Source organism: Pyxicephalus adspersus, chromosome 7 (genome assembly GCF_032062135.1).
Source record: "Pyxicephalus adspersus chromosome 7, UCB_Pads_2.0, whole genome shotgun sequence".
Taxonomy (NCBI): domain Eukaryota; kingdom Metazoa; phylum Chordata; class Amphibia; order Anura; family Pyxicephalidae; genus Pyxicephalus; species Pyxicephalus adspersus.
In genome coordinates this window covers 66,498,067-66,514,697 of record NC_092864.1, presented here as the reverse complement: position 1 = coordinate 66,514,697, position 16,631 = coordinate 66,498,067, and the positions used below count along the sequence as shown (strand labels likewise).

At 41.0% G+C, this 16,631-nt stretch overlaps 1 protein-coding gene across 1 annotated transcript in view; it reads left to right on the top strand.

Moving 5' to 3' along the window:
• The first annotated feature begins 6,181 nt into the window (after positions 1-6,181).
• FSCN1 (fascin actin-bundling protein 1) overlaps positions 6,182-16,631 on the top strand; it is a 19,803-nt gene continuing 9,353 nt past the window's right edge. Inside the window, exon 1 of the mRNA XM_072419155.1 lies at positions 6,182-7,049. Coding sequence (XP_072275256.1) covers positions 6,248-7,049 — 802 coding nt within the window. The 5' untranslated portion in view covers positions 6,182-6,247. The remainder of the gene's footprint in view (positions 7,050-16,631) is intronic.

Genomic DNA, 16,631 nt, shown 5'->3' with positions numbered 1-16,631 from the left:
TCTGCCCAGTTACCAACCCAGCGACATCTTTTAAGGGCCTACATGCTCAGATCTGACCTTTTACTATTAATATATTTGAAAATGTTTTGGGGGATTGCCTTGCTTTCCTTTGCAATCTGACTTTCATTTTGAAGTTTTGCACATTATCTCCTTTTTACATCTTTTGTTATATTCTTTATAGGTTTTAAATGATGAAGGTGATCCTTCATTTTTATATTTTTGGAATGTCCTTTTCTTGTTCCTTATGCCTTTTTTTAACATCAGCTGTATGCCACAAAAGTTTTAGTTTTAGCCTCTTAAACTTATTACCCATTGGAATATATTTTTTAGTGTACTTTTGTGGAACAGATTTGAAACATTCCCATTTCTGTTCTGTGTTCTTTGAGGACAATATTGTCTCCCAGTCCAAGTCACAGAGATCCACCCTTAATATTGGAAAATTTGCTCTCTTAAAATTAAATGTTCTTATCTTTCCTGTTTTTGCTTCCCGTTTATAGCTTAAATTAAATGAAATCATATTATGGTCACTGCTACCCAAATTCTCTTTTATTTGCACATTTGTTATAAGCTCTGCATTGTTAGAAAGAACTAGGTCCAGCAGAGTATCATTTCTATTTGGGCTTCTATTATAAACTGTACCATAAAATTATCTTGTATTAAATTCACAAATTTCCTCCCTTTTGGTGTTTCTGTAGTGCCATTACTCCAGTCAATGTCAGGGTGGTTAAAATCTCCCATGAATAAAACACTTCCACTTTTTGCTGCTTTTTCTATCTGTGCTAGTAGTTGGTTTTCTTTTTCTTCCTTACCACTGGGGGCCCATAGCAGACTCCAATCATTAATTGTGTGTTATTCAACCCCACAGGTAAGGTAATTTAGTGAAAATCTGTGAATCCACATGAATGGTTCCTAATTTAAATATATATTGTCTACAACATATACATGAAATCATGGCCTTTAAATATTTCCATGTGGAGACACAAAGAATGTGTGGTGTGAATTACCCTGATTGACTGTATTTATTTACCATTAATTTACCTGTGGGGGGCTACAAGTGTTATAAGATAAGTTCACAACAACCCCCATCTTAGCCTTTGCAAAAATAAAACTTTAGAGGATCGCAACTCATCTCCAGCTAGTTTCTCATTATACAACCTGGAGCTTGATCAGTACAGGAACCACCAGAGAATAATTATAACCTGTCTCTCCATTTACCAAGGTGAGAACTGTCATTACTAAATGGCTAACAGTCCACAGCGCCCATTAGTAACTGATCCTAATAGCTAATCTCTTTACTTAAAGTCCATGATCCCTTTTGTTCATGAACACTCCACCTCTCTTCAGCTCTCCTTATAGCTCCCTACCTCACAAATACACAAAATAGCATCTGTGGTCCCAATCTAGTTCAAAGAAGCAGATAGCAGAAAAAGGCTCCAGGCTGGGAACGTGCTTTCCAATAAGCACAAGAAAAACTTGCCTACCTTTCTTCTTGTCTTTTAAAATCCTCACTATTTCCCATCACTATCCCCCTCCTATTGTGTGATACTTCCCCCACCTTCTAGATTGGGCAGGGTCCTCTCCTCCTCCTATGTCACTGTATCTGTCTGACATTTGCAACCCCAATTTATTGTACAGCGCTGCATAATATGTTGGCACTATACAAATCCAGTTTATTATTACTAATATTAATAATAATACATATGCACGGTGGCTCAATCATTAGCACTTTTTGCAGTGCTAGGTTCCAGGTTCCAATCCCAACCAGGACACTATCTGAATGGAGTTTGCAGTCTCTCCCTGTGTTTGTGTGCATTTCCTCTGGGTACTCCTGTTTCCTCCCACATTCCATAAAAAAAGATACATACAATTAGGTTAATTGTCCTCCCCCAAAAATTGACATTAGACTGTAATAAAGACATATTATAGGGGCATTAAATTGTGAGCTTATTTGAGGGACATTGAGTGAGATGAATATGGACTTTGGTGCTATGTAATTACTGTGTAATAATAATAATATGCTTTAAAATAATTCCACAAAGCAACAAAAATAATGGAAAGTAAACACATATAAAGGTGTAAGCCACAAACAAGTATTTTAAAGAGGACTTAAAGTTAAAATATCTCCAGGTTTACTGCTGCCTTTAAACAAACAGCAGCTACACCTTGAAAATATTTACCTATAATGGGAGTGCGGCCCCTAAGATGTGGTTGCCTGATGTCTTATTTCTACTTCAGCATCTTCACTGCTGATTTTCTGTTATTTTCCATCAATAATATGATAATTTTAAATCAATCCTTGCTACAGTATCATTTTTTGGCAAACTAGTGACTTGTTTAATTGATTTGAATTATATCTAATCAAAATACCAACTGCAACAAAAAACGTGGTTTTGCTTTTAATGCAATGTTTAAAGCGGAACCTGTAATACCGCAGATCCAGTGGGCGGTTTCTTCATTGGGTCCCGCGTCGTTCCAGTGTCTGTCTTTGGCCCAGCGCAGAGCAAGACATCTCCTTCTCCCTACTTCCAGGTTCTTTTTCGTATGTCACCAATCTCGCACTATGCAGGGGCGAGATCAGGTGATGTAGATGAGAAAAAAGATTGCTGATCTCACTGCGTATGCGTGAGATTAACAATTTTATTTTTCCAATAACCTCCTTGGCGGTATGAATAATGAGGATTTTTAAATGTAAAAGTGGTACATTTAAAAATCCTCATTATTTTAAATTTCCCCCCTGGACCCGCCCTTCAGCCTAAGACTTGCGAGCAGATGCTTCCCCTGGCTTCGCGTGCCCAATGTTCTCACGCCGGGGATGCAGATGCCAGCCGGGCATACCCAGGTTACGCAGATTCCTGGCCGGCCTCGCCAGGGGAAGAAGGTGCCAGGCATCACTGGAGGACGCTGCAGACATTGTTGGAGGATGCTGCTGGCACTGCTGGAGGACACCGCTGGAACGTGGGAACCAGGTAGGAGTTTTAAACTCCCTGGCAATTCCACCCTGAGTATGGCTTGGGGTTACTGCCACCAAGGTTAAAGGAAGGGCTCGAGACCGGGGCAAGCGCAGAAGGAGCAGCCACGGATGCGTAACGTAGGTAGGCCAGGAGGATTTGCACCTTTTTTTGTTGCACTTAAAAAAAAAAAAAATCAATGACATTTTGGGTTGTCTACCCTTTTTTCTAAAGTGAAAATGCTGAGTTTAGATCCACTTTAAAAATACAAAAAAAAACTTGCCTGATTGATTTTTGATTGATATTCTGCCCTAATATAAAAAAATATGATTTATTGAAACTGTAACCAACTGTTGGTTGGTCGCCCCTTATCATCATGGGCATTTGACATTGCTTTTGAGACTGTGTTCAAATCCATCCAGGAACATCTGGGTTTTACTTCCCCTGCAGTGGATTTTAGCCTTGGTGTCACTCATCTTTGGTAGGGCTGGGTCTCTGGTGATGGTGGTGCATGCAACATTTATAACCTATATCCCTTGGCTCCAAGGAATTATCAACCTTATTGACACATTTCATTCCTGAAGAAGCAGCTACAGTACTGCAAAATGTGTCAAATAAATGAAACCTTGTTCCCTCCAAGGGGTGATCTTCTGTAATTGTAAAAACTAGACTAAATTACTTTGTAAAGCACAAAACACCAATATTTGCTTTTATCATGTATTGTTTATATTTTAAAAACTCTTTTGTATATAGTAAAATTTGTTGTTTTTTTTAGCATTCAGTCATTGAAAATCCCACTGCCTTGGACTCTCCTGTTCAGAATATTTATTAGCATTATATGACTTTTGAAATGCTGCTTTAGCTCTTTATCTGCTGTTAAACACAATAATTTTATATAAAACATAACTTCCAAAATCTTTGCCTTAAAGTAAACCCAAAAACGACCCAAAACAAAAAAAAATCCACTAACCTTCAATCCCACAGAGAAGTTCGATCCATCCATCGGGAATTCTCTTCCATCAGTTTCCGTTTGTTCCAGCATCCATCTTCTGTTTATTGGGGTTCTTCTACATACGTCACCCGATAGGAAAAAAACTTGCCGATGTCACTGCGCAGTGTGTGATTGGCAATTTCTTCCCCTTTTGGCGAAAGGAGCAGCCATGAGCCCCAGGATGCGTGACGTAGGTACCCCGGGAGGCTCTGCACTCCCATTTATTCTCAATCACCTAGAAGTTGGGGCTGTACCCTTTTTTTATAAAAAAAAAAGGGTGTTGCACTTAAAGCGTACCAAAACTCAGAAATTTTACTTTATGTAAAAAGGTAGACGACCTTTTTATGCAAGGTAAAAATTCTGTTGTTTGTTGTTTTTTAAGTTTAACACCCTTTTTTTAAAAAAAAAAAAGGTGCAGCACCACCTCCTAGGCGGTTGAGAATGAATGGGAGCGCAGAGCCCCCCGGGATACCTACATCACGAATCCCGGGAGGCTCTTGGGTGCTCCTTCTGTGCATGCTCAGAAGGGGCCTTTTTGTGAAAAGGGAAAAAAACAGAGCAAAAAAAAAACCCGCATGCGCAGTGAGATCACCAAGTTTTTTTCAAACGCGTCCTCGTTCCTACGTCACCCGACCCAGGCCCAAAGACGGATGCTGGAACGACACCCGATGGAAGAAACCTCCGGATGGATTGGACTGCCCTGTGGGATTGAAGCTAAGTGGATTTTTTGTTTTTGGGAGATTTTGAGTTTAGTTCCTCTGTAAAAAAAAAAACCCAAACAGAATTTTTACTTTATATAAAATGGTTGTCTACCCTTTTATGCATAGTGAAAATTCCGAGTTAAAGTCTTGCGAATCCTAAAACCAAGTGTAATGCAGTTTGCTAATTCTGAAACATTTGGCCGATCTATATTTTGAATGTATGGAAATTTCAGTCCGGTATTGCATTATTATTAAACAGGAGTTTTATAGCACCAACGTATTACACAGCGCTGTATTTTAAATAGGAGGATGCAAATGTCAGACAGATACAGACAGTGACACAGGAGGAGGAGAGGAGCCAGAACAGCTACAGCAGTGCTGAGACTTTATGTAACATCACTTGTGTGATCATTAAAGTGTAAATAATGTAAGACGGATACAATCTAGGAGGTGCAATGCATTGGTATAAATGGGAAGAGATAGCTCAGAGAACACTCATGATAAAGGAATTCAGGCAGACCTAGACTGGGCAGAGAAAAGCTGACATTTCCTAAATCTGTGCTATGCAGCTCTGGGTGATGCTGCAGACATGAGGAGGGGGGGCTTAGGGTGTTGTCTTTTTTTGGAACTTGTGCTTTGTATACAATATCTATTTATAATACATATCTATATAACAAAACAATATCTACATAACAATATCTATATATTAAATCCAAAATGTAACAAAACAATATCCAAATACCAATACATGAATAACAATCTCGATATAACAATACATATATACCAATACATAAATAACAATATCTACATATGAAATACATAAATAACAATATATAAGAATATCTATATAACAATACATATATACCAATACATAAATAACAATATATAAGAATATCTATATAACAATACATATATACTACATATGAAATAATACATATATTATATACATAAAACTAGCTATGTAACAATACATATATAACAATCTCTATATATTATTAAATATATAGGAATATATAACAATACATATATAAAAATATACCAATATATAAGAATATCTACCGGTATATAACAATATATAAGAATATAACAATACATATATAATAATATACCAATATATAATAATGTGAGAATATATAGGAATATCTATATAACAATACATATATAATAATATAACAATATATAAAAACATATAACAATACAATATATAAGAATATCTATAAAACAATATATAATATTATAACAATAAAAAACAATATAATATATAACAATACAATATATAATAATATAGGAATATATAGGAATATCTCTCTTCCAATCCATGAGGATCCAGCGATGTGATTTGAACCCTGAGCCATTCGGATTTCCTCGGTAAACGTTACAATATTGCGGGGAAGGTTTTCCCCTCCGGTACCCGGACATGTGGCCCCCGTTTGTGGCCCCGGGTGATGATGGCACCCCGTGCATCCCGCTCTCCATGCCGCCATTGTCTCCCCTCCCCCGCCCATCCCTGACATTTGAGGTGCCGCCTCCGCTGTGAGGTAATCGCGGCTTTATATGCGGAGTGTCGCTCGCTCTCAGCCATTCTAACGGTCCCGCCAGCCGTCACCATGAGCAGCTCCGGTCCCCTGCAGCTCGGCCTCATTAATTGTAACAATAAATATCTGACCGCCGAGTCGTTCGGCTTCAAAATCAACGCGTCCGCCTCCAGCCTGAAGAAAAAGCAAGTGTGGACCCTGGAGCCGGTGGGGGAGGAGGCGGTGCTGCTGAGGAGCCACCTGGGCCGGTATCTGTCCGCCGATAAGGACGGCCGGGTGTTTGGGGAGGCGGAGAGCCCGGACTCGGAGTGCCGCTTCCTGGTCAGCGCTCAGGGTGACGGGCGGTGGGTGCTGCAGTCCGAGGCGTACGGCCGCTACCTGGGGGGCTCCGAGGACCGGATCAGCTGCTTCGCCCCCTCCGTGTCCCCCGCCGAGAAATGGGGCGTCCATCTGGCCATGCACCCCCAGGTCACCATCTACAGCGTCACCCGCAAGAGGTACGCCCGGCTGGGGGGCAACGGCGAGGAGCTGTCCGTGGAGCGGGACGTGCCCTGGGGTCTGGACTCCCTCATCACCCTTCTCTTCCAGGAGAACCGCTACAGCCTCCAGACCCCGGACCACCGACTGCTATCCGCGGACGGCAGCCTGAGCACCGAGCCCGGCCCCGACACCAAATTCACCCTGGACATCTCCGCTGGGAAAGTGGCCTTCAGGGCCAGCGATGGCCGCTACCTCACCCCGTCCGGGCCCAGCGGGACCCTGAAAGCCGGCAAGAACAGCAAGGTGGGCCGGGATGAGCTCTTCGTGCTGGAAAGGAGCTGCCCTCAGGTGGTGCTCACCGCCGGGAATGGCCGCAACGTGTCCACCAGGCAAGGTGAGGACATGGGGGAGACATGGGCATGGCTGGGATTGGGGGGAGACATGGGCATGGTTGGGATTGGGGGTCTATCCCAGCAGTCTTTATTAGCAGTGTCCCTGATGGATGTCAGGGGACGGTTTCTATAATTTACATTAATAATTCCTATTTTCCCTAATGATCAGTTCCTGGGTAATCGGCCAGATATCATTGTCCAGGGGTTGGTGATGCAATAATGATTGTGCGTTCCATGACAGGGATTGTGTAGAGCCATGCTTTGTTGTATTGTTCATCATGTGTTGTGTATTAGCATGCTTCCCTTCTATGCTCTCCATGGAGAATGGAGTCTTTGTCTGATGTTCCTCATACTTCTTCCCCACCCACAGCCTAGGAAAGGGCTGGTCATACAAGGGGTACCCAACCTCCTCCTGGACAACATTTTTGTGGCTTCTGTCTCCTTGTAAGAATAGCCAAAGCAGCCTGCATGGTAAATCCCCCATTACCAGGGAACAGATGTTCTTCTCACATTTCATTCATTAAAGAGAACCCGTCGTGATGAACAGGCGGGCGTAAGAATGTGATGGATTAGTCTTGAGGGGTCAGGGTTGTAAAGCTTTTATATCGGCTATTTGTTTCATCACTTTTACCCCGAGAGGATTCCATGGTGGCCAGCGTCTTCATGGTAATACCTCATGCTGCTAAAGTTTGGTTTTATTAAACACATTACATTAAGCAAAATATGTACAAAATCCAAAGAACAATAAATATTCTGCCGAAAACGTAATCCTTGTTCCAAAAATATGCAGTTAGGTTACCTGGCATTGAGCAGATCTGTTTTTTGTATTGTTTTTCAGGATAGGATGTGGGGATCTGTATGTGGGGATCTGTATGTGGGGATCTGTATGTGGGGATCTGTATGTGGGGATCTGTATGTGGGGATCTGTATTTAATTCATGCTTAACATACATTTTGCTGCAAGATGTCAGATTATGACCTCCATCAGTACAAAGTAAAGATTGCTAATAACCTGGCTGCTCTCATAGTGTACAGAATCTATAAATAGGGTGATGGATCTATAAGGTGCACGGTGATTGAGGATATGGGGGGCTATCATCACTGAGGATGGGGGGGCTATCGTCATTGAGGATGGGTTTATTATTCATGCCAGTGTGATTGCCTGAGATTGGGAAGATGAATGGACTTTTGTTCTGTATTGCTCTGAAAGAAGACATCAGCACACTATAAAATGTGAAGATGCCCTGATACACTTTTGCTAAACTGACATCTTCCTAAAAAGGAATGTACAGCACTACGTAATATGTTGGCGCTATATAAATCCTGTTTAATAAGAATAATAACAAGGGTGTTGCATTAATACTCATACACAGATTATATTGATTTAAAGGGGCTACTTATAGTTCTAAAATTTATTGGTTTGCATTTCTCAGGCTAATTTGAAAATTCATTGGTTTGCCTTTTTTTCAGGCTAATTTGAATTATAAGAGTTACGCTATGTTTTATATACTCTAAAGTTGTTCTGGTAGTCATTTGCAGAAAAAAATGTAGAAACAAACTTATCTTTTCACATAAATGGTGGCTCTATGGTTATATCCAGGGTTTGTGTTTGGCCAGATTGCATAAGTCGGTGTCACAATTCCATAAAACTAAACATCCTGATTACACATCTGCAGCCTGGATATAGCCATAGAAAAGGATACGTTTGTTCCTACTTTTTTTTTTCCTGCAAATGACTACCAGAACTTTAGAGTATATAACACGTAGCGCAATTCTTAGCTTTCAAATTAGCCTGATAAATGCAAACCAATGAATTTTAGAACTTTAAGCACAGCCGCCGCTCAGTGGTTAGCACTCTCAGGTCCCAGGTTGAAATCTCAGCCAGGACAATAGCTGCATGGAGTTTGTATGTTCTCCCTGTGTATGCGAGGGTTTACTCCCACATTCCAAAAAACATGCAGTTAGGTTAATTGGCTACCCCCAAAATTGCCCTTAGACTATATTAATGACATATGACTTTGGTAGGGACATTAGGTTGTGAGCTCCAGCTAGTGACATAACTAGTGACTTTGTACAGCGCTGTGTAATATGATGGCGCTATATAAATACTGTGTAATAATAAGCCCCCTCAAGTCAGTATAATCTGTGTACTGGTATTGATGCAACACCTTGTTATTATTAAACAGGATTTATATAGCGCCAACATATTACACAGTACATTAAATATGTTCCTTGTTAGGAAGATGTCAGTTAAAGTATCCTCTCCAGCCTTAGGGAGCTTTATTAAATCAGGGCCTTTATATGCACCACTATTCGTGTTAGGCTACGTACACACTTCAGATGATTCTCAGACGAATATTGTTTCAGGGCTGCTATGGGACTAGAATCTGACGTGTGTACGCACTCGTCTGGCGTAGTTCATGGATCCATTGTGGCAGATCCACGAATGGTCGTAATGCAGTTTGGCGCTGTATGTACAACTCTTGTTTAGTCTTTTGTCATTGGAAAGGATTGTGAAAGATCCTTTCCAACAACAATTATTGCATGTGTGTACCCAGCCTTAGGCAGCCAGTGCTAACTAACACCGAACACATTATAATTCGGTATATTGTGTTGATGTAATAACCCTGTGTAATAGTGTGAATGGGCCCTTACTGCTGCAAGAACTTCAAAAATTGGAGCTGCACACCTCAGGGCCCTTACTTCCACTAAACTGACTTAAATCCTCCCCAAGCCAAATTTCTGCCAGTCAGCGGCACAATGTGCCAACCTGGTCAGTGGAGTTGGTGGTTGAATGCTGTGGCTCCATGTATGCTGGAAGCTGATACCTTTTGTAGATTTTTTTTTTCTTTATGTAAAATGAGATCTGGGATCCACTGATGAGAAATGAATATAAAGCAATACCAATTAAGAATGTGTTAGCTGCCTGGTATTGCTTTATCAGTGGATCCCAGATGTCATTATTCTATTAATCTTGTCTGAGTGGGACTTGTGATTGATCATTGCATGTTGTGTTAAATGTCGGTTGCTGATGCAACGGTTTTCCTGTGTGCAGAAATATATTTAAATAGTCCAGATATACTTGTATACTGCACAAGAGCTGTGTGCTTTGCCAGCAAATGGTTCGGTGGCTGTTATTCAAAAGACGGGTTTAATGTAATATACACATAACAGGAGGGTGTATGGAAGTGCCGCTCCTGATTGAATTTCCTCATGGTAGACACAGAGTAATTTTCAGATTGGAGACCATTTAAAAGGATAGATTGCATTACTTTAGTCTGTGTTGTCACATCTTTGAAGAGCCTTCTGTTTTCCCTGTTGGGATATTGATGCCGTGTCCTGCTGAGTCACCAACATCTGTCCGGCCGTATAAGCCATAAAAACACGTTCTTTGTAAAAAGCCAAAACTTCCTGCTCATTACCTTTGTCATTCCCTTGTTTGGTCAGTGAAGTGTAGGCTTCTATTGTCCTGATGTTTCCTGTAATACCTGTATACTGAATAATGATTGTATTGAATTGGTAAATATTTACTTCTAAAGCTAAACAGCGGACAAATAACACCAACTAATGTATTAAAAAATATTAAATCTATTTTAAAGCGGACCTAGGCGCAACATTTTTACTTTACATAGAAGGCGTGCAGAGCCTCCTGGGATACCTACGTCTGGCATCCTAGGAGACTCTGGCTGCTCCTTCGCCACAATAGAGTCATTTTTTTTCGACCCAGGGGAAGGGGATGCCGAGCTCACACCTGTAGCAAGAAGACAGAAGAGCAGATAGAAGATGGTGGCGCCCGGTGTGGAGGCGAAGAGGAATCCCAGGACAACGTGGGACCGGTTCGTTGAAAGAACCAACGCCATTGAGGGATCTGTGGGATTAAAGGTAAGTGAAATTATTTTATTTTTAGTTTAGTTCCGCTTTATGTGCTACTGGTGTCAAAATGACTTGACTTCAGCCTTTTGTGTACAACAGAAATTGGACTGGGACCAGTCAGAATGTGCTTGGTGGGCAAGTTGCTGGTAGGAACATGCTGACAGAAAGGGAGCAGTGGGATTACATTATCAGTTAGTTGCTGCTCCTTTATAGAATTGTTGTGGAGTAGATCCAGCTCTGTCCTGCTATGTGTTGAGAAGTTGTATTTTTAGGCTTGTCTGGAGTTCATCTCTACACATTGTTCCCCTTTTGGGGTACAGGATCATAAGACTTGAGGGTTTCACTTATCTATTGGTTTCATGGTGTTTAACCCTCTGCATAGAAAAGTGTCAGGTGAATAAGTGATTACCGGTATCCTGATGACTATTCTTATTTCATTATTTGCATACTTGTTTGACCTCAAAGCTCCCTTTTTTCAAACAATACCCCTATTTCAAAATACCTTACACTTTAACTTTTTTATTCTTTGCTGAATGTTGGCCGTTCTATGGGAGCAAAACGCAACATTTCTGAGTAGTGTAAAAAGTTACTATCAAGCTCCTGCCCCAGATTATTAGGAGGGGGCTGTAAAGCTTCAATGCTACCTACCTGCACTTTAATACTGGATTTGAGCCTTGGTTGTGTTTTGTAGCAATATCTTAGATCTATATGTATATGGGAACTCCTCCAGGGGGGAGACATGGCAGCTCCTATACAGGGGACTGAATGATTGTTATCAAAGTCCTAAAAAGAAAAAATAATAGTGCTTTTTTTAGAATGGTTTTTTTTTTTTGCTTTTTTTTTATACTTTAGACAGCTAAAGGTTTATCCTTTTTGTAGACATTTTGCAGACTCTGTTTGTCCCAGAACATTTGGGCACATCCTGCTCTAATGGATTCTTTGTCTCTTGGAAGCCTGTGTTTCCTCATGCAGTGCGGATGTCCTGTTTCCTGATTCCACATGAGATCCTTGTATCGGAGCACCTGGATTTAAACAAAATCTGTGTGTTCAGTCCCTGGTTACCTGCATATTATGATTTATTCCTTCATTCTTTTTCTTCTTTATAAATAATTGCAAAGTTTACGTAACCTATGGCGGTACTGGGGAATTTTTTCCCTCCCAAAGATCTACATAAAATAACCCATACAGTTATATTGGGAAATGACAAAGCTGCTATGTATGCCTTTCAGGACTGAAGCAACGGGAATTAACCCCGAAACAAGATTGTATATCATTTTATATTGGATTCTAATCTGTTTTGGCCAGGATGTTTCTCCTGTGCCATTATTTGTATTTGTCTATTGTGCAGGTTTAGGTTTGATCCCTCCATAGGTTTCCTGGATTGGGGATTTAGTCCTTTCCGGGTGCTGCCATCTTCTATGTCTGCCGGCTTCTGCCTATGTCTCCCAATCTGGCTTTGCGGAGGTGTGAGATCGGCTGAGATTTGGCACAGCTAGCTCATTGCACATGTGTGAGATTGTGGATTTTTTTTTTCCCTCATTTCTGTTCATGCTAAAGATCGGGCATGTGCAGAAGGAGGAGCCAGGTATCCGAGGAGGGTTCTGTACTCCCATTCTGCCTTTATTGCCATGGCTTGAGTTCTATTTAAAGTCTTTGTTTGGTTGGTTACAATGGTTACAATAACATGTAATGTGTAGCCGAGGCTGGAAAAGCTAGACTGCTGCTATATACTGAACCGTTAAGCTTGGATGGCTCTTAGGCTTAGTCTACACGGACTGTTTCCCCAGCTTTTAATCTGAGGCTTTTAAAGCCCTTGTTTGAAATCCCCATGCATTACAATGGGTTAATCTACACCAGGACATTTCCTTGAGGCACAGTTATGACATTTATCTTAAACATTGCTTGCAACGTTTAAAAAATGAAAACACTGGAAAACGCCCAAAAACGTGGATAAACTCTTCCATTGGTTTGAATGGGACATTGTTCCACGTTTTTGAGCACTTAATATGCAAAAAAACACAGGAAACCACGGCATATGCGTTTTCCAGCATTTCATAGGCAAGCTTTAAAACATTTAATAAAAGGGCATATAAACACAATAGGAACATTACATGTGTTTTTAAAAAACGTCTCATGTAGACCCAGCCTAAAATTTGCTTGTAGAAAGTTACCAAATTTATTTTCTTGCCATACACTAATCCACATAAAAGAAGTATATATTATAGTTTCTGTGCTCAAAAGTTCCTAATCAATGTCATCTGTAAAATTCCCTCAGAAATTGCTGATCCATTCTGAATAGGGAAACACAGAAAAATGCAAGCTAAAATGTGAAAAAAAGGGTCATATATATCATAGACCATTCATCAATGTTTAGTTTGGCATCGGTGCCTATAAAGAAATGTAGTTCCAAATGAAAACAGGTCAAGGAATGGGATAACCTAATGCACTTGTATGGGTTGCACCTCCATTAAAAGAATGAAATTACAAATATATAACAATAGAAAAAAAGACAGACCACCACCTAGTGCATTAACTTAAAAAAAAACTTTAATACCAAAAAAAAACCTAAAACATATTAAACTCAAGAAGTGAAAGTAGTTGACGTGTTAAGCAATGCACGGTGAAACCTTTGAGTCTAATGACCAGCAGTATCCTGCACCCAGTCCATTTGTTTCACAGCATTTTCTTGGAGCGGAGTATACAAAAAATGCCAAAAATTGCCATGTGGAGTCTCCAGCAAAATGGTGTCAGGTCCAAAACCCCTCCAGGTCAAGGAACGATGGGTGTTGGTTGTCTTTTTTTCTGGTCTAGTTTGGATGTCTTTTAATATATCTATCAAAGATCATTGATGTACTGCCATACCATGCAATCTAGACACCCAACAGGAAAACGCTCAGTAAATAGAGAAAATCAGTGCCTGGTTTATGGCTAGAGATTTTTTTTTTTGTTGCCACAATGGCTTGTAAAAACTGTTTATCATTCAACCAATCCTGTGCTCAGGTCAGCTCTGCCAAGCCGTGTTCTCCCCGGTCCCTTTTACCTGGGCCCATCACCCAGCACTTTTCCGTAACCACCCGGCTGTTTTTGGTGATTATTGAGTTGGGTCATGATACAAGGGCTTCCACCCACCTATGATTTCATCCCACACAGCTTAACAAAATTTCTGGGTTGAATACTAGTCAAGGGTAATGTAGCATTGAGAAAATGTTCGGGACTTGTGGTTTGGATTTTAAGGATCGTGTTTTATGTGTTTGGTTATTAGTAGATGGCCTACAGACTGATTATATTAACAAGCCATAAAGGAGCTTTAAAACATGCCACCCCTGTCCTCTATAAATGCCTGAATACAAAGTAATTCATTGTATATGCACGTGCTGAAAAATTCAAAGAAGATCTTGCCAAAAAATATTGCAGAAATAACATTGAATGTGCTTTTCACTACTATACCAAAGTGAATGTGTGCCATATTCAGAACTAAGGGCAGTTCATAGAAATATGAGTGACTGCACACGCTGCTTGTTTATCTGTCCTATAATTCACAAGTTGTTAACCTTTTACAACAATGTTAATAGGACTCCAGTGCCCAATTCAAGTGGGAAATCTGTTTGTATAATCCTTCATTAACAGGGTTGTCTATTTTGTCTTTGAGTTAATTGACTCCCTAAAGGTTAAGAACTTCTTCAAGATGGAAGGATGTGCTCTGCTTTAGGCTAGAGATTTCATACTAGTGATGCAAAGATACATAAACGACTTGTAAAATGGTGTAATGTGTTTGTGTCATTACATATGGCGTTATATATGACGGGTTTTGCTCTCCTGCCTGATATCCATGGGTGTTAAACTCAAATCACAAGGGGCGAGCGGAACTTTTTATTCCGATACATAGTGTAAGTAGTATAGATCCTTCCTCACCCTGAGACACCATATCACAGCTATCCTCGTGTATAAACCTGAAAATAAGAACATGTTTGTCTCCGTTAGGCATGAACATATAGTCACTTTCCCATCTTTCATTAAATTGTCCCCCTTCTGCATTAACGTTTCTCACGTTGGACATTTTGGGAGTGATTGGTTTTTTGTTGTTAGAAGCTATTTCTGAGGTCGGTGTACCTGACTTATCCTGGTCTATGTGAGGGGAGCCAGTGACTGAGGTGGAGGCCGGTGTCTCTGGAGACATTGCTATCATCCCACTGAGATACCATGCATACTACTGGCAGCAGGATCGGGACTCTGGCACTTGTGGACTTGTGTGGACGGACCTGCTTAGGTTTCCGGGATGGGGTGTTCCTGCCTGTAAATGACAGGTGCTTGGATGCGGCATGGTCACCACAGCCCACATAAAACTGCCAGCCGGGCCACATTCGACCCGCGGGTCTTGTGCTTGACACCTGTGGTCCAGGACAGTGGTTGCCGACCTTTTGGTTGTGCTGGACCACTAAAATTTACGAGCTCCCGACCATGCATGTGCGAGGAGCCGCCCCCCTAGGGTGATGTCATAATGCCAGAACCACAGAGCGGGTGGGTTGTGTCCAGAGACAACCTGCCCACCGCCTGAGCCTACAATACGTATTAGGGACATGGTCCATGGCTCTGGCCGGTGCGGCCCCTAAATGGGGTCCTTCTCATGACCCTGCAGGGGGGGAAGGTGTAGCAGCCAGCGTGTCCGCATACCACCAGTTGGCAACCGCTGGTCTAGAATGTGGGTGAGAGAGCTGTGCAGCCAGCAAAAGGAAAAGGACATTGGGGACCGTTTGCTTGATTAGTAGTAAGCATGCAAAAGCAAGTATTAGGAAAAGTTTTTATTCATCATCTCTGGGCATAACAATTACCTTTGCAGTTTACAGAGATGGTTCACTGCAAAAATGAAAGTGTGTGTGTGTTTGAAACTTGAGCTCGTATAATAATGGGTTAGGTGCAGAATTGTCCTTTTGATGCCTTTAGGCACCAAGTTCCCCTTCTGTTGCTGTTGTGGGAATAAATGCCAAGGTTCGGAATCCATTAGTCATTTTAAATGTATTATTGACCATTTAAATGAGTGGTAAGTGCTTTATTCACTAGCACTTAAATGAAGTATTGGTGGACCTCCTCCTTATTGTCCAGCCATATGCTGCATAATTGTTTCTATGGCCTTAATAGGATCTAAATCAGAACAACTTTGTGAATGTTTGCCTAAATGTACACGTTTGTTCTGTTTCATTTTCAGTAATGGATTATTTGCTGATGGTGCATATGGCCAATTGTTTCACATTTAGGGTTGTAGTATTGCCTTACATCTTGTGAGAACAGTCACAGAAAATGTATCCAGGAGAAACTAGGATTTTCAAGAATGACGTATTGGGCATCTGTTCCAAAATATAGAGCTCAGACTCTGCATGTTGTGATCCCTGAGAGCCTGAAGGTTTTGGTCCAGTATTCGCTTTCCATTTTGTTTTGTGTCTTTATACTATTGTAGCTGTAAAGCATACCAGCAAAATACTACTGACCTCCCAAATTGGCCACCAATATAAAACACACGTTTTTCTAAACACTCTAAAACAAGTGCTACAATAGCACAGCTCAGTGTTAGGATTGCTACGTGGCAAAGTAACCCCCACCACCACAGCTCACATTTTATCTTCTGTCCATGAAACTGGCCCAATCACCTCATGTCATTTAGCTGTATCCAGAGGTACCATCTCCTACTTGTGAGTGATCCAAAAATCTGGAATGCAT